Genomic DNA, 21,844 nt, shown 5'->3' on the forward strand with positions numbered 1-21,844 from the left:
TTTATGTGTATGTTTTAATTAAACTTTTATTTTATATATTTAATATGAGAGGATTTTATTGTAAATTTTTAAATAATGTTGTGGATAATTTTTAAGTTTAACGAGGGATGTTGTTTTTCCTTGTTTTTTTTAATTTGTTAAATGATAAAATTTTATTTGTGAAATTTATTTTATATAATCAATTAAAATTTTATATTTGAAATTATTTAATTTACTTCATATGACATATTTAAATATTTTTCAAAAAATCGGTAAATCTAAAACGGTACATTGAAACAGACCAGTATCAATACATACCAGTTTCAATAGAAAAACAGTGCGTCCATTGATACGGTAATGACTACCTTAACCTCTATACTAATATTTTTAGTTTGTGCTTCCGTGACACTAATGACTAATCTGATAGTGACACATAATAATCTCTTAATATGACATGTGGTAGACATAAATTAATTAAAAATATATTTTTTCAAAAAAAAAAAAAACTTTGACAAAGATATATTTAAATCTAAACATCCATTTCTTCATATTCCTTCTAAATGTATTTTGATTATATTTTTCTTGAGAGAGAAAATACATATATATTATATGTGTGTAGATAGGCTTTTCAGCATTTTCAGCTATCTTCATCCCTTTGTTCACACTCAGTCTTAAGCAGAACCTTTCTCCGCTCTTGGCATCTCCTTGTGTTAATCTTTTGTCTGTAAATATTTGTTCCTTCTTTCCCCTTTATTTTCTTATCGATTTAATCAATTTTTTCAAATCATTTCCATGTTTATTGCTTTGAGTTATGCCGAGAAAAACTACATATATATAATCATTGCTTTTCTGCTGTTTCGATTTTGCATGATATATATATATAGAGAGAGAGAGAGAAATTAACAGGTAAAGCAGAGGGAGAATCGTGAAAGATTCATAAGGTGGATCTAAGACAAGGGAAGAGGCCATTGCCGCCGTCCGATCATGAATCGGAAGAGAAAGAGGAAGCACCCCCTCAGTTCTACACGGCTAGGTCTCAACAAGACACCAACGCCATGATTCAAGCCCTAACTCACGTTATTGGAAACGATAATGATAATAATAATCCACTACTTGTTCAACTTCATCACCATAATCAATACCAATACCAATCTCAACATCAACCTCAAGGTACATATCTTTATATAAATTTATTTTTGGGTTATTTTGCTTTTTACCATTTGGATCTCTTTCTTATTATTTCGTTAATTTGATTTACTATTAAGTAACCGTCATAAACCCTAATTGCTTATATTTTTCTGCAAAATGAAAGAAAACAAACACTAATGATTGAGAAAGATTTCAAATGATTGCAGGTTATCTAAGCCTATATTTATATATTTCTTGCTTTTTTTGTTTGTGTTTTTAAGAAAGTATGAAAGTTAATTTGCTCCCATAACAATTAAAGCTAAATTTCTGCAGTTAAAGTTTGTTGTCTTTATGTTTCTATACCGGGATACATAAACTTTGAAAAATGTGTAATGCATGAACTACAAATTTGGGTAATTTTATATATAAAAATTGATTCAATTTAACAATTTATTAGAATAGACATAGATATAATATCATTTTAACTTTACATATTGTATAAACTAATGATTATGCTTGTTTAATATAAAAGAAAATGATGTATTTAATTTTTAAATATGTATAGTTAAATCGTAATCAATTTTTTTGTGTATATATTTTAATAAAATCAAATTTAATAAAGATCAAAATTTATGTATCAAGTTATAAATTCCTCCAACTGTTTCAAATGTCTTTTTTTTGTGCTCTTCCTTTCTTCCTTTGCGGCTATGGTTGGTGGAAGATTTCATATTACAGTCGTTATTCATGTCATAACTTAGCATATATCGTCTTTCTTTTTTCTTTTTCTTTTTTTGTTTATTTGTAAAATGCGTGAATGTGAAGTTATTCTTTGATTCTTTTTAACATTTTACAAAACGCAAACAAACAAAAAAAGAAAAGGAAAAAGCACATGTAAAAAAATTATCGTCTGATTAATTTGTTAGTTTAATCCTTAATTAAAATAATAATAAGATTTTGTTTAAGGGAACGTGAGGAGAATACATTATAGAGGAGTTAGGCAAAGGCCATGGGGCAAATGGGCGGCTGAGATAAGAGACCCAAATAAGGCTGCTCGCGTTTGGCTTGGAACCTTTGCCACAGCTGAAGCCGCTGCCATAGCTTATGATGAAGCTGCTCTTAGGTTTAAAGGAAGCAAAGCAAAGCTTAACTTCCCTGAAAGAGTTCAACGAAGTTCGGGATCAGGTTATCTCACAATTAGCCATGTAGTGGAACGGGTGCCGCCGCCTCTTCCACCACGACATTCTCAACCAACGTTTCCCAATATATCTGATGATCAGCTTCTTAGCGGCGGAAGCAATGGTGGAGAAGCTGTCAGCCGTCCAGCTTTTACTTCACAGTATCCCACAACTCTATCTTCATCTTCATCTTCCACAACATTAACATCTAAGCTACAACAAGAGGACTTGGGTGGGTTTTTGCTGAAGAATATTGGTGGTTCATCACCGAGTTCGGATCCTCCGAAGAATAAGAGACAATGTTACGATTATTACTATTCAAGAGAATAGTTTAGTCGGTTTCAGGTTTACTTTATAATTTGGGAAACAAATTAAACTGTCCACAATTATCTGTTTTGGATTTCTCTTTTGCTTTCATTTATTTTCGTTAATGCTTTTTTTGTTTAAAACCCCTTAATAATCAACTCTTGGTTTCTTTTTTCAAGTTTTCAGCTATCAATTTCAGTTGGTTTTGATGAAATTTTTAGGTGTTTCCAATTATAGAAGTGTTCCTGCACCTTATTACTAGCTCTCTTTGAAGGAAATAATATATATTCTTAGAACTTGGAAAAGAATAATAAAGTGGAAATAGTTGGAAATTAAGAATAATATCCTCAAGATACTATGGTCGAAAGAGTGCATTAGCTTTAGTTTCTTAGCATGCAAGAAATCTGTGGGGTTAAATTCCTGTGGGTTAGAATCCATATTTTAGGTTTGTTAGTTCATGCAATACAATATTTTTTAATTAAGATGTGATACCGATGAGTGTTAAATTCGAATAACAGTATTTACAAATTTGAAAGTAGATCAAGTAACCCTTAAATCTTACTTTTTTGTATTTCTTTATATTCATATAAGAGATAAAAATTAATTATATGATACTTGTACCTAAGGTCGAAGTCAAAAAACTTTTTAGGGACGAATAAAATTTTAATTTTAATATTCTATATCTTTATAATTTTTAAAGTATTAAATCAAATTTTTATAATTTTAGAAGTGCCAAAGTTTAATTTTACTTTTACTAATTTAAAATTTTAAAAAAATTTAAAAGGCCTAAATAACAATTTTTCATTTTAGGAGAGACCAAGGCTGCTGCCAACCCCCTAGATTCGCCTTGCTTGTATGTCAAGTTGATACAGTTTGAGAATTTGATTAAGGGTCAATTTAGTATTGTTTTTAAAAAGTATTTTTGAGAAAAAAATACTTTTGGGATAAAATATTATTAAACAAGCTACATTTTAAGAGAAAAAATGTGCTTTTCTCAAACCAAATATTAGCCTAAAAATACTTTTTTAAAAGTTGAAAATTTTAATTTCTCCTATTTTTTCTTAAAACACTTTTAATAAATAATATTAAACTGAGCTTACTAAGTAAAAGAGTTAAGTGCTTAATTTATAATTCTTCTTAAAAAAACATGAAAAATATTTTTAAAAATTGTAAAACATAAAACATTATATGGTGAAATATATTTTAGATATTATGATTGCCTAATATATATAAACGGATAAGGAAGCAATCACGTACAAATTATAGTATAATGATAGAAAGAGAAATAATAGAAATGGTCAAAAATATAATTATGAAAAACAAATTAAATAGGGTGGTCCACCCAATGTGGCCATGACTGCTATTAATACGGCGGGCTTTTATATGGGCCGACACGCTTTCTAGCCGAATCCTGCCAAGAAACTTTGACCCATTATAATTACTATTAGCCATTAGCTAATTAAAATATTTTTCACATTTTGACTGAATCATTTTCAATGAGTCAGCCAAACTTAGAATTAAATAAATTATACTCAGATTTTTGGTAATGAGTTTTTTAGGGTAATTAAATATAGTGACAGAGTAAGGGAAATTTTTTGTCGTAATTAAATTATATATTTTATAATACTAAAAATATAATTTATGATTTTAATAATCTATATATTTATAATTTTAAAAATTAAATCAATTTTTATTATTTTTAGAATTAAAATACAAATTTATCATTATTTATTTAATATTTTATAAATTATAAAAATTTAAATAAAAAATTTCTATTTAAATATTGGAAACCTTAAAGTATTTTTGTTTTTAATGTAAAATTTAATTGTATGTTAAGAATTTTAAAGAAAAACAAGCATTGATCACCCCGGTAATGCTGGGGCCTTGCTTTTTATTTATTTAATAATAAAATTTTAATTTAATTAGGTTAAATAATAATTATTCATTAAATTTGTGTTAATTATATAAATTTAATTTAGGGTAATTGTTTTAATTAGGTACAATTCTCAAATAGATTCATAAGCGAATATGTAAACCTAAATATTTAAATACATTGTTTAAGAAAAATCATGATAAAGTCAAATATCATACTATAAAAAGAGTGAATAAGTGGATTTGAGTTTTAAAATATATTTAAAATTAATATAAAAATAATAATCAAGTAGTTTTATATTTCAATTTTTTCCCTAACTAGTTAGATATACAAAGTTTACTCATAAGTTTATTTAGACATCAATTACTTTAAATGTCTATACTTATTTTAAGTTAAATGTTTTATTAAGTTGGCGGCTCGAGTTAATAGAGTACTAACTCGATTATTAAATTACTAAAATACCTTCTCATATACAAATTAAACTATATTTTTATATGTTATTTTATCTTTTACATAATATATCAATAAAATTTAATCATAATGAGATTTGAACCTAGAATATCATGCATGGTAAATAATTAATTTTACCATTGACTTATATTTAAAATCTTAATAAATATATTTATTATATAACTTTTCACTCGGATTGTGATGCGCTATAAATATAATATTATTTTAAATAAAATTTTGTTAAGTACTAGGGGCAAAGTTAAAAATTATTTTAGGGGACGAAATTAAATTGTAATTTTTATGATAGTAAAAATATAATTTTGAAGGACTAAATCAAAATTTTATCATTTTTAATGGGTAAAAGTGTAGTTTTATATTTACTAATTTAAAATTTTAAAAGGTCAAAATATAATTTTTTATTTTAGAGGGGCATGGTCCTACTAACCCCTAAATTTAACCCTGTTTTAAGTTGAATTATTATAAAAAAAACCACTTGAATGTTTTTAAGAATTTTAATAATTTAAGTGAATGAATTTATAAAATTAAATTAAATTAAGTTAACAAGCTAATACAAAAATATATGCTGAAATGAGATAGGAGAAAATAAATAAACATGAAATGAAATAAAAAATAACATAATATAAATATATGAATATCTTGACACAAACAATTAACTATATATTAAATAAAATAACATACTATAAATGGTATACTAACTAAAAGACAAAACTACTTGTAAGAAGGGATTGAGAATAATAAAATAATAATATTTCTATCCAATTAATATTAATATAGTTACATCCTTTTTTTTTTTTTGAGAACTTTAAAGCAACTAGTATTTTTATTTTAAAATTAATCATTAAGTCCTTCAAGAAGACTTTTGAAACATTGCATGATTATTAACCTAATATATATAATCAATATTTATAACCTCAAATTGCTTTTTTTTTTTTTTTTTACCAATGATACAAATAAAAACAAAATAATTCGTATACAATGTCAAGACAAAAAAGCCCCTTGAAAATGACTAAAAGGAGTTCATTTCATTTGAAAACTTGTAACGTTTTCCTATTAATTATAAAAACAAAACACGCGTGATTGGTCTCTTTGTAAAAAGTACATTGATGTTTAAACCAAATCTTCTTAAAATTGTTCTATATTTTTTTAGTAAAAAAGTAAATTTAATTCAAGTCTCAAATGAATTAAAAAATTATACTAAATGGGAATTGAGTCTTAGCTCGGTTGGTATCGATATTGTTATCAATGTAGGAAGGGGTTGTGGGTTCGAGCTAGAGTTGTCTAAGGTCGGGCCCTAACAAAAATTTAGGCTCAACTAAAAAATGGGTCTAAATTTTTTACCAAACCCGACTAATATAAAATACTAAAACTCCGGCATGACTCCCTTTTTAATTTTTTAAAATTTTATTTTTTGTATAAATTTTTTAAAAAATATAATACATTAAATACACTAAAATTATTAAAATAAATGTTTTCTAACAGATTAAAAATAAATTTTTAAAAAATCTATATATTTAAATAATATTAAGATAAGTGTAACTTAACAAGTATATGTCTCTAAAATAGTAGCAAGATTACCGATAAAACAAGTGTTGTACAATATCCCAATATTAACAACAAAATAATAGGAACATAATAATGAAATGGTAGTAAAACAATGGCAAAAAGTGAGAAAACAACAACAAAAATACCAATGATTTTTTTATTGAAAATTCAGGCTAAGCCGAACTAGACTCGGGCCAAAAAGCTTACTTGATGCCTAATTCATTTTTTAAACGGGTCTTTTTTTTTTAATCCTATATTTTTATCTGAACCCTTTTATTTTTTAAGCAACTCGTCCTATAAACATCTTTAATTTGAGTGCATTAAATTATATTTATTATCTTATTTAAAAGTTAAAAGAGATAACGATTAGTTTTAAGTATTATATATATATATATATATTGAAAAAGTGCTATATAAACAGTTGTTTACAGCTGAATTATGGAGAATTATAGAATAGGTGTCAAACTATGCGGCTGTCGCCACATATTCCCTCTTCCTTTTTGGGTAATTCGAAATTAATAGTTGACTTTGATATACATTTGCAAGACGCTGCGTTACCTTCATTCTCCTACATATTGCAAAATCCAAAACTGTATATCCCTGCATTTCTACATCAAAAAACCCAATGGGTCATACCACCAATTATTCTAATTTTATTTCCATAAAAGGCCAAATTTCTTTTAAACAAATATCAAAAAATAAATTTGAGAAAACCCATTATTTATTTATTATAAAATTGTGAAATTGAGATCTGGGTGGAAAGTCAATTATTTCTAGAAACATGGAAATAGAGTTAAAACCTGTTGTGGATCAAAATTATTGGGTCTAGTCAATAGACGCCAACGCGTTTCTAAAGTTTGTCAACAGACATTTAGTGATTATAATCCATTCTGCTTTAACACAAAGTCTTCCACAAAATGTTATCCACCAAAGAAAAATGAAAAATGGTGAAATTCTATAAATGGTCCTTATATTATACATATTTTTTTTTACGGGTTTAGCCATTCACAACTTGTAGATACGAATGAAGGTAGATATCATCCCCTACTCTGGGTCCCCGAACCATCATCCTTCTCCAGGCCTCATGGAACACTAGTGATAATCTCCATCAACAACTTTAAAATATGTATTTTTAGTTTAATTTTTTTTTACTAATTATATTGATTAAGTTGATGTGACCTATTTTAAAGTGCCATGTTCACTGGGGTTTTTTTTTTTATAATAGAAAAAATAGGATGGTTCTTAGGATTTTTGAACACAGTGAATGAAATTGTGTAAAAATGGAAAATTTGGGGGACCCAGAATTGGAACATAAATTGGGCTCCGTTTTGTTGAACTTAATGGGCTCTGGATTAGAGCAAAATTGGGTTCATTGACTACAGCAAAAATAATTCGGGTTTTTGATTTCAGACTTACAGATTTAAACCATTAACTTATATTTTTATGAGCAGGGATGTTATGATTATTAGCTTCTAGGGTTTAAATATTTTATGTTCATTTGATTTTTATAAATAAAAGTTTTATATAATATATATGAGTGAATATTTAGTGTATTGACAGTATTTTTTCATTCCTTAAAATTTTGATATATGTTTCAATTTTTCTGATCAAAACATGTATTATTTTTAAAAAATATTTATTTTAAATATTTTACTATATTTTTATAAGACGCTTGTCAACTCTCTAACATTATCTATGAAGTTTAAAAACCCTACCAGTAATATACCAAATATCTTTTCACTATTTTTTTTTACCATAATTCATCGTATCTGTGGGGGACAAAATTATTTTTAAATAAGAGTTTTTCAAAACATATATTTTGGGGTAAGAAGCAACGTGTCTATAACGTTGATTATGGATTGTAGAATATGTCGGTATTACTAAAAAGTGAAGATCCTTACAGTTTAATCCCTGATAATCTTTGGTTTATAAAATCATAATTTTGACTAGTTTTGAGATAGGAAACCTATAAATCATATGTTGTTGATTATGGATTGTTATCTTGAATCAAGCTTAGACTTCAAAACTTAAAGTTGATCTAGAACTAAACTTCTAGATTCAAACTTTGAATTGAGCTTGGACTACTTAAAACTTGAGTTTGGTTAAGCTCATTTATACCCTGGGTTTAACCCTGTACCAGAGATTTCAGTGTTACATGTACTGCATAATCTATCTTGTATCTGTAAATTAATGACAAAAAAAACCCAGAAAATTGCACCCAAAAAAAAAAATATAGCCAAGAGAAAAGCCAAGGGTCTTCACTCAAGATTATGGAAAGGAGTTAAAATTTTACAGACTATGACCATATATATTTATATATAACCATGAATCATTCTTGCAAGACAAACGATCCCTCTATCCTTTTCTCCATTGGCTGTGAAGGGGCAAAATTTAGTGGTGAAAACATACCATTGAAACTAGAGGCGGGTGCAGGCTTGAATTCATAAGGACCTTCCTTCACTCCCCAAACCTGTTAACAAACAAATATTACATATAAAGCACATTCAATGAAGGGTTCCAACCAATTGTTTAGCAAAATAAGGAGAATTGTAATACTACGAGTTGTAGAAGACCGTGAAGAACGACCTGATTTCCATCGTCGTCATAACCCCTATCCCAGGTATGTATCTCATTGTTCTTCAAAATTGTAAGTTCTGAAGTGCAGAATGCTGCTCCATTCTGGAAAGAACGCACAAAAAGAAAAAAATAGAAAAACGTGAAACATCATTCGTTGCAATAGAAAACTCTGTACTGACTACTTCATAAATCATCATCCACTGCAGCAATACAAGATAAATCATGTTCTCAAACTTGCAAGGTTGGCAACAAAATAAGTCGACAAAATGAGAACAGGATTTAATGGTGAGTATAGTACCCATGAATTTGGGAATCCACCTGGTGGAGTTGAACCTTCGTATAAACAGCGTTTCCCCCTCTCACAGCGTTTGAGATATATAGTTGTCAGATGTTCAGCAATATCCTGTTCATATCACATGATGTTATTAACAGAACAAGAAATTATAGTTATCAAAATGGCCAAATCTAGGGATTCAACTTAAATTTAAACAGGAAAATTCTTATTCTCAAATTACAAATGATCATTAACCACTTAATAGCTATCAAAAGAAAAGAAAGTTGATTAACATTTTTTTTAAAACCAAAGCATAATAAGCTATGAGAAGATAGGAACAGCCAACACAAGCAACATGCACATCGGAAGCGGAGAAATCTTCAAACTGCAAATGAAAAATCAGAGAAATCATATACATGCCATGCACAAAAGAGAATAATGTGAAAACACTTACATCAATAACTTCTTCAGGTAGTGGGCGTTGATCCCTTGGACGATCGCAGAAATTCTTGTATTCATCTGCATCTCTAATTGCGTAAGAACTTACCTGTGCCCATTAGATAAAAGTAGAAATCAAAAGGCCAACTAGCTCCAAAGGCATTGTTGAAGGTAATAGGTGATCAAATAAACATGTACATAATTATAAAGCAGATTGTTATCGTGAATACAGTGATCATAATCGAGATTACTCAACAATCTTATTGTAAAGCAGAGCAGATACAAACCTCAACATCACATTTCAAATCCTTTGGACAAGGCTTCACCATGAAAAACCTCTGCAACCAAAAATACAGTCAGAATAGTACGATGTAAAGGCATTCCGCTGAAAAGCGTAGAGAGATCAAAGGAAATATGTGAAGAATAAAAGCCCGAATTTTTATTAAAACTTCCATTAGCATAGATTGTGTGTTCAGTGTATCCTTTATCCTTTGTGCAACATAAATTTACCTGCCGAAAAGGTTTCTGGGGAGTCCTCCAAAATGCCTAACCCATAAAAAGTGAAAACTATTACATGGATATCTGAAAATTCAAAAGCAGAAAGATTCAACTGGAAGTGCCTTGGCAAACCTGTTCGAAATATAAAACATTTGAACCATCCACCATCTCCGTTGCTGGGCAAGTAAGTGCTCTACAATGATAAAATTTCTTAATTTTAGCAGTATTTAAAAAGAAAAACTAGCAATTGGCAAATACCCATTGCTGGAAATAACATAAATCATAAGCTAAACTAATAATCAAACAAACAAGTAAACTATAATTAACTTCCCCACAATTTAGAAAAGTAAAAGGGTTAAAAACTTAAAATTATATTCTATTTTTTTTCCTGTATACGGTAAATTTAAAAAAGAAGAAGAAGAAGAATAGTACCTGATGTTGAAGTAACTATCTGGATTTCTGTAGGCTTGCTCCAGCGAGAACTACCATAAAAAAACAGGAATTGAGATGAAATGCAATCAAATTAAAATTAAAAAAAAGAAGAAGAAAGAATTGAAGTACCTTTTCGCCGCTAAGAGAACGAGCAACGATTCTAGCGTGGTCCCAACGAGTGGTGGATTTGGTAAACCTCTTGAGCAAAAGGGCGCCTCCAATTAACACCAGCGTCTTCACTACCAAACCTCGAGCTCGACTCCATCCATTCGAGTCCGACTCTGAATCCCTTCCCATATAATTTTTATATATTTATTTGTAATTAATTCCTTAATCTTCTCACCTCATCCAAACATCCACCATCTTATTATTCCTCTTCCTTTTTCAGAAATAAAAGCAGAGCAAAAACTAAAAATTTTTGTGATAAAGGAAAGGGGGAGGGACTCCAAGCTTTTTTATTTCTTCTCAAGTGAAATGAAACGGATTGGGGGATTGAAGTTTCGGGTATCGGGTACTACTGCTATTGTCAGCGTTTGCCACGCAACCCCTTTTATTTTTCACAGCTTTGCATTATTAGACCTTCTATTTGAGTTTATTTAATATTTTAGATATCCCAACATGGTGGCAAAAATATTATATTGTACGTAGAAAGTCTAGATTCGATTTCAAGCAACTTTAATTTTTTCCTCTAATTTTGAAAATGATACGTAAAATAATCTTGATTAGATTTATTGATATAGTTATAGAGTTGTTAATAGGTGAAGATGGATTATGGTCTGACTTCAAAAAATTTCAAGCTCATGTTAGTATCCATTTGACCTCAAAAGTCTATTTTATTGTTCAAGATATTAATACAAAGTAAAAAATATTTTTATTCCAAAATGGAATTGAGATTTCGCCATAAAAACTTTTCACCGCCGGTGATAGGGACATCGTGACCTTTCTGAAAATCATCCCATCCTCTCACACATGGCTGACCAGGAGTTGCTCGTGTCTCGGGAGCTGAATGGTTCAGGTTTTTCAACACCTTCCCTTGTACTGCGGAGAAGACCTATACAGTATACACCCAAAACCCCATATAAGTAACATAGGGTCATATGACAAACAAGAATGCAACTTTTGTATATGCTTTAGCTCGTGTCTCACCGGATTACCACTCACTGCTTCAGGCGGTCGTTCTTGGCCTGTTAGCCATCTCCGGAGGTCTGGGTTTTCCTACAGAGGATACATGTAAAACACTAAGACAAATTGACACATTTGGACTTTATGCAAAGCTTTATGTGAACATGTGCATGTTATCAACAAGCAAAGGATTAAATTGATGAGTGAAGGGTCGAGCTTAATAATTAATTTATAAGCCAAAAACTGGTTGCTGATAAGACTAGATAGAATTGCAACAGGCCATGATTGGTAAAAAGCAATGATCAACAGCTGACTGAGTTAACTCGGCCAGGTAAGGGCTTATTATTGATAACAGGAGAAGATTACCAGATATGGGACCTGGATTTGTATGCAGATAACCTTAACAGTACATGTTTAACCAAAGGAACCGAGTATCATTACATGACATTAAAAGACTTAAAAATCAAAATTCCATAACGATAGGCTCTAAATTTAAATCAACCAGGGAAAGACAACTGAAAACAGTAAACAGTAACCTAGATTAAGAATCTTTCATACTTAAATTGTTTAGAAAAAGCATTAGAAGTCAAGAATTCTTTAATTATATTATATTGCTCAACCACCATGAATACATAATATCATCCACCACAAGCAAGAGCTTAATGCATGTAAATTTGGCTTGTAAGTTATAGTGGCCAACCAACAATTAACATTTTCAAGAACAGAGAATACCAAATCAAGGACATGAACTAGAGCTTTAATTCCATTTTCATCCATGGAGTAGATATGTTCCTCCACCCATTTTCCCAGAACCAAATCCAGCTCCAAAAATCCTCTCTGTTAAATTTCTTATAACAATCTATTGAAAGGAAGAAAGGAAGAACCCATCAAAACGGTAGTTAAATTTCTTATGACTAGAACCAGAAAAAGTACCCAAAAGGAAATTGAAAATATTAACATGTTAAACAGACGCCTTTTGCTTTCTTCGGTTGAAAGGTCCATTTCTAATGACTGAGCGTTACTAATATTGGTGGATGAGAATCTTGAAACCCAACCATATTGTGGCCTGATAAGAAAGCGAAATGTTTTCAAGCAAAAAAAAAAAAACAGATGAAGGTGAAAAGAAAAATAAAAAGTTGATCTGTACCTGAAAATGGTCGTGGTCCGGTTGGCAATGGTGGAGGATTTAACAAGTCGTTGGGCGTTGAGAAGAGCTCTTCTGAGCATTGGCTTGAGGAACTATTATGGAGAAAGGGAAGAAACTACATACAGATACAAGAGACTGAGGTGAAAATCGTGGGCCTTCATAAGACAAATAATCAGCCCGGGAACTCTACTGACGATGGCATTGCAGTGATCTTGGATCACATGAAACTTCAAAATATCTCAGGACCGAATGAATTGAATGCAGTCCAGAAATGGGAAAAGTATAATTTGGATTTAAATCATTTTAGATTTCGATTGTTTTCAATGTTTGGGTTATCCAAAGAATAAACATATTTTGATTTCAAAAACATTATTATAGAATTCCAGGTAATGTTTGCTCCCTGCAAATGTGTATAATTTTTCATTAAAAAATCAACAACAAATACTAAAAAAGAGAATAAGAGTGGAGGCAATTATACTTGGGTCTTTTAAGGTTTGACAGAAAGCAGCATTGATTCATATGTTCGGGTTTAGTTTGGTGCTACGTATGGGCCAAATTGCTTCTAAAACAAGTTACTTTCAACTGTTTCCTCGAATCTTCAAGAATAGAACAAATTTTTTACTCTACAATGCAAAACTTGATTTACTCAAAAGTTGATTTCTCGTCTCTCTGCAAAAAACTTTCCAGTTATTGCTTGGTCAGAAAGCAAAGCAAGCCAGACTCCAGTGTCAGCTGCAACCTCAGGAGAAATATTGCCTGCCCAACCTGTCATTGCAGTCTTCACCCATCCTGGACAATAACAGTTGATATATATCTTTTCGCCTTGTGGTCGATCGCATAGTTCTTTGGCCACCAATCTGGTGTAAGCATTGACAGCAAGTTTAGATACAGAGTAATCAGTGAATGTTTGAGGCCATCCACCTGATTGCCAAGTTTCATCTTCAACTTGTTGTAAGAAACTAGACACTGTTTTATCAATCAATTCCTCTGAGAGAGTTTCCAAATTAGTTAGTTTTTCTCTCAAAGTTGCATCTTGAATTCTCTGCCAAAAAAAAGAGCCTAAATTTAGTTCGAAGTATACAAAAAATCAAATACATGGCAATCCTTAGTCTTATTCACAATGGTTAAAATATATGCATTTTTCTGTAGATGTGCACGGTCACATAGCTATGCTAGAAGAAGCAGAGCAGAGCCAGAATCAAAAGATTCAGGAAGGAAGTGACCATATTTACTCACATTAGAGACCCACTAATCGTTGCATTAAGAAATCATTAAAGACCTTAATTCTAAAAAAAAAAAAAAAGTGGGTTGATCCTGTAGATAAAGGAAGAAAATTATTTACTTACATTGCGGCGGCCGTTTAGTCTGCCTAGCCGTGAGCTTACATTAACGATACGAGCACTAGCAGCGGAAGGTTTCATTACTGGTATCATTGCTTTAATCATATTTTTAGTGCCATAATAATTGGTGTCAACTACCTGTCGTGCGAATTCCACAGAATTATCGAACCCGAGGTTGAAGTTAACACCTGCATTATTCACCTGCAAATATAAACGTCAAAAGTAAAACAATGCAAAAGGTTGGCCAAAGCACTAAGCTAAGCTAAATTATAATAAAACAGAAAGCAATAAACAATAAAAACCTGAAATATTAATGAGTTTTCACCTTACCAGGATATCAATGCCACCGTATTTTTGTTTTATCCATTCAACAAACGCTGAAATTGATTCACCATCCAAGATATCAAGCTGATGAACATCATAACTGAAACCCCCTTCTTGTAAGGCCTTGGTTGCTTCAATGCCGACACTAATGTTCCTTGATGTTAGTATTACTGTCAATCCATGCCCGGCAAGTTGTCTTGCAATCTCAAACCCGATTCCTCTATTAGCACCAGTTACAACTGCAACAGTTTCTTGTGACCACCACCTGAAAAATGAAACAAAAGAAATTCCTCTATTCAGCTATTATCATTCGAATTGTTCTAAATCAAAGTAACATGGGGATTTCGATCAAAATATACAAAAACAATCTAATTATTTTCCCCTACAATGTTGAAATACCAATCTGGGTGATTACCAAAATCAAAGGGAAAAAAAGGGTTTGAGGGAAAGAAAGAAAGGAAGTACCTTTGATGATCAGAATAAGGAATGGTCCTGAGAAGTGAAATCTCTTGGAGTCTCTTTTCTCTTCTCTCCTTGTTTCTTTCCTTTTTCCCTGACATATCCTAGTGTTTGCTCTGTCTTTCAGGTGGGGGGCAATTTTGAGGTGACGAGTCAAAATGGAGAAGGAGCAAGTGAATCGATGCACGGAGCTGAAACGCAAATAATAAGGTCTAGTAAAGTTATTGGACTGAAACCTGGTTGTGACGGCTGATTACTTGTCTGGTCTCTCTAAACTTTGGAGTTGGTTCTTGGTTGTCGAATGTTTTAGGTGTAATTCTTAATTTAATCCCTATACTTTACCAAATTTAAGAAATTAGTTTTTCCATTTTAATTTGTTATAATTTGGTCCTCAAACTTAAAAGCTCAACAAATTGGCGAACACTGTTAAACTTTGTCATTGATTTGAGCAAATTATACGTAAGAAGTTAGCAAAAATATCAGTTCTGCAAATTAGCAAAAAATTGTGGTTGAAATATAAATTAATTTTTAGTTTTTGTAAAGAATGATGACCAAATTCTATAAATTAAAGTGGAATATTAATTTTAAAATTTTTATAAATTAGATCAATATTTTAAGGTTTTTAAGTCGTATTTCTGAATGTGGTACAGATTAGTTGCTATGCAAATAGACTCAATAGACAAAATAATTGCTATATATTGTTTAAATTTAAACATAAATTATTTATGTTAATCTTTAGTAGAATGTAACAAGTTGATGAACCATCACAATTTTATTTAAAAATTTTTATTTCTTACAATTAATTTAATTGCTAATTTTTATACTTTTAAATTGAATAAGGAAAGGTTTCACAAGAATTGAATCTTAAACTTAAACTTGATCCCTTGGAATTAATGCTAATAGTGAACACACACATATATATATATATATATATATATAACTACTTGCAATTAGTGGTTGATAAAATATATTTGAAAATTTGAGATTATGTTAATAAAAACAAGGTCAATTAATGCATAATGGTTTTCTAGAATAATTATTGTATAATGTTAAGTAGGATTATTATGAATCACATATAAATCAAGCTATCAAATATCCTATTTAATTAGTTTTTTTTTATAAATATAACCCACTTGTAAAATTAAAAGTTTGTAGAGTTAAAATATTCATTGTCACTATATTAGGCCTGAAAACACCAAAAGATGGTGAATTTATATTTTATGAAATTTGAAAAGAAATTTAAAATAAAAGAGGATTAATTTGATATAATAAATATATAATGATTGGACTGTAATAGTTTATTTTTACTATTTTGGTATATCTCAACCAAGAATTTGTCAATTCACTGTATTGAATTGATACCTTATGGGAACATTAATGTATAATCTTTACAATTTTATCTTTTCACAAGTTTAGATAGAAATTTCCTTAAGTTTTATTGCTAAATTAGATTTTTTTTAATTTTCGTAACTCAGTTAAAACTCTCCTAATATATAATCGATGATATAAAAAAGAGTAAACAAATAAATCTTTACAATGCGCATGTTTCCAAAAATTATGCTCTTAATGAAATTGAATGAGAATAACAAAAGTTGTTGGGGATGAAAAAAAGTTGTTGGAATAATTTATTCCGTGACATTTTTTCATCTCTGCACATTAAGGTATCGATTGATCCCGGATTGATCCTCTATACTAAAATATCTAAAATAAACCGAAATGAGTTTAAAATATGTCCAAAACATTGACATTTAAACATTAATTGTTGAGAAATTTTCTTTTGTTTTCAATATAAATGGCTTAAAAAACGAAAAAAAGTCTTAAACGAAATGTTTGATTAAAAAATTTCATATATAATTAAAAAGGAACATCTTTAAATTTATGTGGATTTAGTTTCATTATGGGGAGATTAAAGATTGATGGGGATTTTACCTAACAAATTATTATAGAAAGAGAGAAGATGGATTTAACGTAACACCTTTTGAGAATTCCATTCCCCAATGAGCTGTATGGTGTATTAATTACGCATTTCTGAATATATTTTCCTTCCACCATGTGCTGCCACGAAACTTAGAGCCAATATTGTGGATTCCCGGAGGATTAGAAGATAAAAGAAAACCTGTGGGAGATTCTCCTAAGATTTTCTAGTTTAGGGTTGGTTTTGGATTTTGCAGGAAAGATATGCCGCATCAATTACACATGTCGATTTAATACAAGTTGGATCATTTTCCTCATCACCTAAAATTTTCTTATGCTATTTTAGATCCAAATCCACACACCCAATTTTGATTTGCGCGCGGTTCCATCAAACTAAATTTTTTTACTGTAAAAAACATATTATTTCAGTAATAAATGTTGAATCAATATTATTTTAATAATAAATTGATTTATTCATTTTATTTTAATAATTTTCTTCATTATATTGATTTAGGTTTAGTTTGGATGGACAGTTTGCAATTATTATAAAAATAACGGTGACAGTGAAATTAGATATTGTAGTAATATTATAATGTGAGATAAAAAATGAATTAACTGCAACGTACCGCACCCAACTGTCCATCCAAATTTTATCTTACTCTTCTTTTGACTTTTTTTAAACCCTAAATAAGAAAGACAACCTCATTTAGTGAAAGTCATTAACCCTTTCTTAAATTTCCATATTAAAACTTGCATCCTATTTGAAAACCCTATTTTAACAAAATTTAACTATCTCTGAATTATTCGTAACTGTATAATACAGAGGTGATGATTTAATTAACATACTTTTTTTATTAACTAACATCTCTTATTTTTATTGACTCCTTTAATTTTAATTTAATTAATTTAATAATTTAATCTAAAGAGCTCAAATCCAAATTATTGTTCAATTTTCTTTTACAGTTTGACATAATTTTGGACCTAATAAGAGCCAAACCATATTTTATAAGATTTAAACCTACGACAGGTTTTGAAGATTCACGTGCTACTGAATTAAACTAATATCACTTTCTTATCATAATAAATAAAATTGTAAAAAATCCTTTCATTTGTAACCCTAATACATCTTATATGATATATACTGATATCACTTTCTTATCATAATAAATAAAATTGTAAAAAAAAAATCCTTTTATTTGTAGCCCTAATACATCTTATATGAGAAAATGATAGATTGAGCAAAGTTGCATCATAGGTTGTGTTCAAAATTCAAAAATTTTTTGGTTTAGAGTTTAGGTTATATGTTTGGTCAGTGATAAGTCTTTTCTTTCGCATGTGATTTATCTTTTCGATATCCAAAATGATAGGGTGAGGGATTTAAATTGTGGAATGTTTGGTTTATATAAGCAGCAAGGTGAGAGAAGAAAAGCAAGATAAAATTCGAAAGATGATCCCATTGTTGACTGATTCATTTATTGCGAGCTTCTCCCTCGTATTGCAGCGACACTGATGTACAAAATATTTCAGAGATGTACAGATTTCTCGAGTTTAAAAACTACATTGAGCGTATTTTTCGTAGGAGTTCAGTTGATTTTTTTTTTTCAAATTCAAGAATTTTTTCAAGGTTTAAATAATTAATTTTTAAGTTTAGGGCTTCTTGAACACTTTAGCAAATAAAATTTGTGTATGATTCCTACAATTTGTTCATTATATTTGAGTTTTTAGGATGAGGAAACTGAGCAGTGAGTGAAGCAAAGCATTGTGTGTGTATAGTGAGAAGTAGGGCATATATGCAGCTCAAGTGGGTACGTATATGATTTAATATTATCAAAGAATAACTTCCATATATCTATATTACTATCTATCTGGTTAGGTTAATCCTGAAAAGAAAAGCCTGAGATATTCACTTGACTCTTGCAATATGGAATAAGTCATTAAGTCAATTTAAAAAAGCTCACTGATCCTTTTATTCTTAAAAGATTTAAAGGTTCCAAGTTGACACAGAATACATGCACAAATGCCAAAAAAAAGTCAATGGAGTAATGTAAAAGGATGGATGTTATTGCATGTGAGAGTTTCATCCAAAGCTAGTTGACAAATAAAGCAAGGGGCAATTATCTCTATATAAACCCATCGCCCATAGAGGTTTATGAGACAAGTACAAGCAACGAAAGCATTAATCTAAATGAATATTTGTAGAGTAATTTATGAAGAAACTAAACGGAGAAGGTTCCAGTTTCCCTCAAAGGCTTCCAATGTCCTTCGTTGGAGCCTGCGAAGGATACTGAAAGGCTTACTCCCTCTTGAATTCCGCCACAATTTTGATTGCTTTCAGCTGCATGCATATATAGAGATGATTTGAGGCACGCATTGCTATAGCAGCCTCCTCAAGCTGTTCAAAAAAACAAAAAAAAATGGAGTTTAAAGGTAAAGCAATGATCCTAATTTCTCATATATTTAACATCCTGTTCGTTTCTATATACTCAATAATCTGCAAATCCTAGGATCCATCTCAAGGCCTTAAATAGCTGTTGTAACATGATTTCATGGCTGCTTCTTTGTTGTTTCCGTCATCAATATTTATCGTAATCAACCATGATAGTTAGTATTACTCTATCACTGAAGCTAGCAGCTGGCAGCTTCAATATATTACACGTACAGTTTGGTGCATCAGAAGTGTAGGGTCTCACAAAAGGTTGCAGACCCCAAATATTCCGAATACAATCACTGACAAAAAAGGAATTGTTGTGCAAAAATCGTGAATTTGTCATCCTACATGGCCAAAGTTGACCTTTCTTAATATTATTATTACCCAATATACCAAACAAAACATGGAAAGCCTCGGAGCCACAACAGTTAGTGTAACTCAACTTTGGCATACTCGCCAACGGGAGTTACGCTTTATGGGTCGAGACGTTGAGAAGTGGAATATCGGGTTGAGACCCCTACGATTAATTGGATTTTTTTTTTTTTTTACTTGCAGCTCCAGAGATGGTTAAGGGTCATTTCCACCAGTGCACGTGGCATATTGCAGCTCGTTAATTCCTTGAGGACTTCACGTCGATAAGCTCCCTGATTTAGAGTTTATAAATATATATATATTTATTAGGGGTTGAGAAACATCATAGAGGTACAAGGGGCAAGATCTCTGAAACTTACTTGCATTGAGATTATGTTTTCTTGTCTTCTGGTTCTTAGAACTTATGATGGGATCCAAACGGCACTAGCCCTTCCAACGGTTGTTCCGAGTTCATAGGATGTTACCAAGGATACACTCCCATTAAACAAAACATTTGTTTGCTTTCAACATCTTGGGGCTTTTCATAACATGTCAGAAAATACCAGGAAATGTCTTTGTAAGTTGCTTTCATTGGTTAATAAGTAATAACATGCAGTCTACATTGTGGAGTACTCTCTATAAATAAATCCAATAGCTAAACTATTACTCAACACACCTGACCTGACCTGCCTTTTTCATTTCATTTGCAAGTGATATCAGAGGAAACCAAGAGACCCAACAATCTTTAACTCTCTCCCTCAAAGGCTATTCTGGTATATGGGTATGCAAATCCTTGTTACTTGGAGTAGCCGTTGAGGTGAGAGCGTTATAGAATATTGGCTGTCTTTCTATTCATTGATCCGATTCGATCTCGATGGCTGTGCTGGAACCAGGTAGCTTTTTTCATCTACTTTACCTCAACTTCATATAGCTGATCACTGCTTAATTTATAAATGCATGCAGTTTTCTATTATATATAAGAGCATCATCAGATGGCTTTGCTGCATTTTCAATAATACTATACATGAAAAAAAGCATAAATATATTACCAACCTTAAACAACTATACAATTAATTTATTAGAATAAGATTGTCAATCACCCCAAAAACATGTCAGAATTAACATTACTGCAATAAATTGGGTTGAAGTCTTAACAATGGCTTGTCTAAAAACTTGGCTACTAAGGTCAATACTCACAATCATAACAAAATAATATTCTTGGCTGTAATACATAATAGATCTTTGAAGTTTATTTTATGAGGGAAAAGGGAACAACTCTTACACAGGACAAGACCTTCACAAAAGAAAAAAAATAAGGAAGATGATAGGGTGTTTTGGATAGCCTGATTTGGTAAAGCAGATACATAAAGATAGTATTAAGAGGTAAAGTATGAGTAATTTCTGTCATATTTTCAAAAACAGATAATGAACTCCCATGTTTACTCTCTTATTTTCTCTTTTCGCTCTAAAAAACACTCAACAACAGCCATCAATAAACATAAATTAAAATACAAATAAAACCGATACGAAATATATCCTTTCTCCAACATTTCTATCTCTGAATTGTGCAATTTTCTTTGACATTTTATTAGTATTATTATGCAATATTTTATTTCATTATAAAGACAAAAGCAGCTTAAGACCAGAGTGGTCAAACTTACAAATAAACACTTTATTCAGATGCCCGCCAATCAAACAAAAGACATATAGACAACACACCTTCATCAAAGCTGAAGCTACATCATAAGAAACATCAACCAGATCTAACATACTACAAGGATCACAATAAAACAACAAAAGACAAATAACTAGAATAGCGTTGAACTCAGCTTTACCACCATGACCAAAACATATTCTGCCTATCCACCACCCTTAGCTGTAATACTCTCAGATTTCCATTCGGGCGTTTTACTTAAATGTCTGAATGTAAATATGTGATTATTATCAAACATGCTTGAAGTTATTTTAATTAAAAAAAATAGTTTCACTTAAACTACAATGGGTTTTTAATCATAAAAGTGTAGCAAACTAATCTGAAAATGACCACAAATGCCGCCTTTCATTTA

At 30.4% G+C, this 21,844-nt stretch overlaps 4 protein-coding genes and 1 long non-coding RNA gene across 8 annotated transcripts; 2 read left to right on the top strand and 3 right to left on the bottom strand.

The window, feature by feature from the left end:
• The first annotated feature begins 534 nt into the window (after window positions 1–534).
• Window positions 535–2,802, top strand: LOC108478581 (ethylene-responsive transcription factor ERF114-like). Of its 2 annotated transcripts, none has more exons than XM_017781043.2 (3): window positions 535–703; window positions 864–1,149; window positions 2,071–2,802. In XM_017781043.2, the coding sequence occupies exons 2-3, from the start codon at window positions 1,035–1,037 to the stop codon at window positions 2,610–2,612; spliced, it is 657 nt and encodes a 218-aa protein (XP_017636532.1). In that variant the 5' UTR covers window positions 535–703; window positions 864–1,034; the 3' UTR covers window positions 2,613–2,802. The 2 variants fall into 2 exon arrangements, with proteins under 2 accessions (XP_017636532.1, XP_017636535.1); XM_017781046.2 differs by having other exon boundaries at window positions 535–699.
• Window positions 2,803–6,840: 4,038 nt separating this feature from the next.
• LOC108477244 (chromophore lyase CRL, chloroplastic-like) lies at window positions 6,841–11,279 on the bottom strand. Of its 2 annotated transcripts, XM_053021813.1 has the most exons (10): window positions 10,823–11,279; window positions 10,694–10,743; window positions 10,394–10,454; window positions 10,274–10,309; window positions 10,051–10,101; window positions 9,780–9,872; window positions 9,350–9,454; window positions 9,061–9,153; window positions 8,884–8,944; window positions 6,841–7,082 (listed from the first exon to the last, which is right to left on the bottom strand). In XM_053021813.1, the coding sequence occupies exons 1-10, from the start codon at window positions 10,988–10,990 to the stop codon at window positions 6,940–6,942; spliced, it is 861 nt and encodes a 286-aa protein (XP_052877773.1). In that variant the 5' UTR covers window positions 10,991–11,279; the 3' UTR covers window positions 6,841–6,939. The 2 variants fall into 2 exon arrangements, with proteins under 2 accessions (XP_052877773.1, XP_017635225.1); XM_017779736.2 differs by lacking the exon at window positions 6,841–7,082 and having other exon boundaries at window positions 8,572–8,944; window positions 10,823–11,277.
• A 227-nt stretch (window positions 11,280–11,506) lies between these two features.
• Window positions 11,507–15,378, bottom strand: LOC108477329 (uncharacterized). 2 transcript variants are annotated; one of them, XM_053021812.1, is made up of 8 exons: window positions 15,092–15,378; window positions 14,633–14,891; window positions 14,309–14,503; window positions 12,963–14,004; window positions 12,774–12,881; window positions 12,548–12,674; window positions 11,840–11,908; window positions 11,507–11,744 (listed from the first exon to the last, which is right to left on the bottom strand). In XM_053021812.1, the coding sequence occupies exons 1-4, from the start codon at window positions 15,184–15,186 to the stop codon at window positions 13,609–13,611; spliced, it is 945 nt and encodes a 314-aa protein (XP_052877772.1). In that variant the 5' UTR covers window positions 15,187–15,378; the 3' UTR covers window positions 11,507–11,744; window positions 11,840–11,908; window positions 12,548–12,674; window positions 12,774–12,881; window positions 12,963–13,608. The 2 variants fall into 2 exon arrangements, with proteins under 2 accessions (XP_052877772.1, XP_017635324.1); XM_017779835.2 differs by having other exon boundaries at window positions 12,548–12,881.
• LOC108477330 (succinate dehydrogenase assembly factor 2, mitochondrial-like) lies at window positions 11,565–13,042 on the bottom strand. The gene is made up of 5 exons (XM_053022403.1): window positions 12,963–13,042; window positions 12,749–12,881; window positions 12,548–12,652; window positions 11,840–11,908; window positions 11,565–11,744 (listed from the first exon to the last, which is right to left on the bottom strand). Exons 1-5 carry the CDS (start codon window positions 13,040–13,042, stop codon window positions 11,565–11,567), a joined length of 567 nt encoding a protein of 188 aa, XP_052878363.1.
• A 3,705-nt stretch (window positions 15,379–19,083) lies between the features above and the next one.
• Window positions 19,084–20,425, top strand: LOC128283424 (uncharacterized). The gene is made up of 2 exons (XR_008273766.1): window positions 19,084–19,426; window positions 19,983–20,425. It is a non-coding gene; the product is annotated as an uncharacterized LOC128283424 (long non-coding RNA).
• The last annotated feature ends 1,419 nt before the right edge of the window (window positions 20,426–21,844 follow it).

Source organism: Gossypium arboreum, chromosome 11 (assembly GCF_025698485.1).
Source record: "Gossypium arboreum isolate Shixiya-1 chromosome 11, ASM2569848v2, whole genome shotgun sequence".
In the NCBI taxonomy this organism is placed as follows: Eukaryota; Viridiplantae; Streptophyta; class Magnoliopsida; order Malvales; family Malvaceae; genus Gossypium; species Gossypium arboreum.

Excerpts from the sequence above, each read along its gene's own strand:
- LOC108478581 (XM_017781043.2), top strand. The coding sequence starts at position 1,035 with ATGATTCAAGCCCTAACTCACGTTATTGGAAACGATAATGATAATAAT. Across the intron at positions 1,150-2,070 it reads ATCTCAACATCAACCTCAAG|GGAACGTGAGGAGAATACAT; the intron begins GTACATATCTTT and ends ATTTTGTTTAAG.
- LOC108477244 (XM_053021813.1), bottom strand. The coding sequence starts at position 10,990 with ATGGGAAGGGATTCAGAGTCGGACTCGAATGGATGGAGTCGAGCTCGA. Across the intron at positions 10,744-10,822 it reads GTTCTCTTAGCGGCGAAAAG|TTCTCGCTGGAGCAAGCCTA; the intron begins GTACTTCAATTC and ends TTTTTATGGTAG. Across the intron at positions 9,455-9,779 it reads TACCTGAAGAAGTTATTGAT|GATATTGCTGAACATCTGAC; the intron begins GTAAGTGTTTTC and ends TGATATGAACAG.
- LOC108477330 (XM_053022403.1), bottom strand. The coding sequence starts at position 13,042 with ATGCTCAGAAGAGCTCTTCTCAACGCCCAACGACTTGTTAAATCCTCC. Across the intron at positions 12,882-12,962 it reads CGGACCACGACCATTTTCAG|GCCACAATATGGTTGGGTTT; the intron begins GTACAGATCAAC and ends CTTTCTTATCAG. Across the intron at positions 11,745-11,839 it reads AAGCAGTGAGTGGTAATCCG|GTCTTCTCCGCAGTACAAGG; the intron begins GTGAGACACGAG and ends TATACTGTATAG.
- LOC108477329 (XM_053021812.1), bottom strand. The coding sequence starts at position 15,186 with ATGTCAGGGAAAAAGGAAAGAAACAAGGAGAGAAGAGAAAAGAGACTC. Across the intron at positions 14,892-15,091 it reads CCTTATTCTGATCATCAAAG|GTGGTGGTCACAAGAAACTG; the intron begins GTACTTCCTTTC and ends TTCATTTTTCAG. Across the intron at positions 14,504-14,632 it reads ACGGTGGCATTGATATCCTG|GTGAATAATGCAGGTGTTAA; the intron begins GTAAGGTGAAAA and ends TTATATTTGCAG.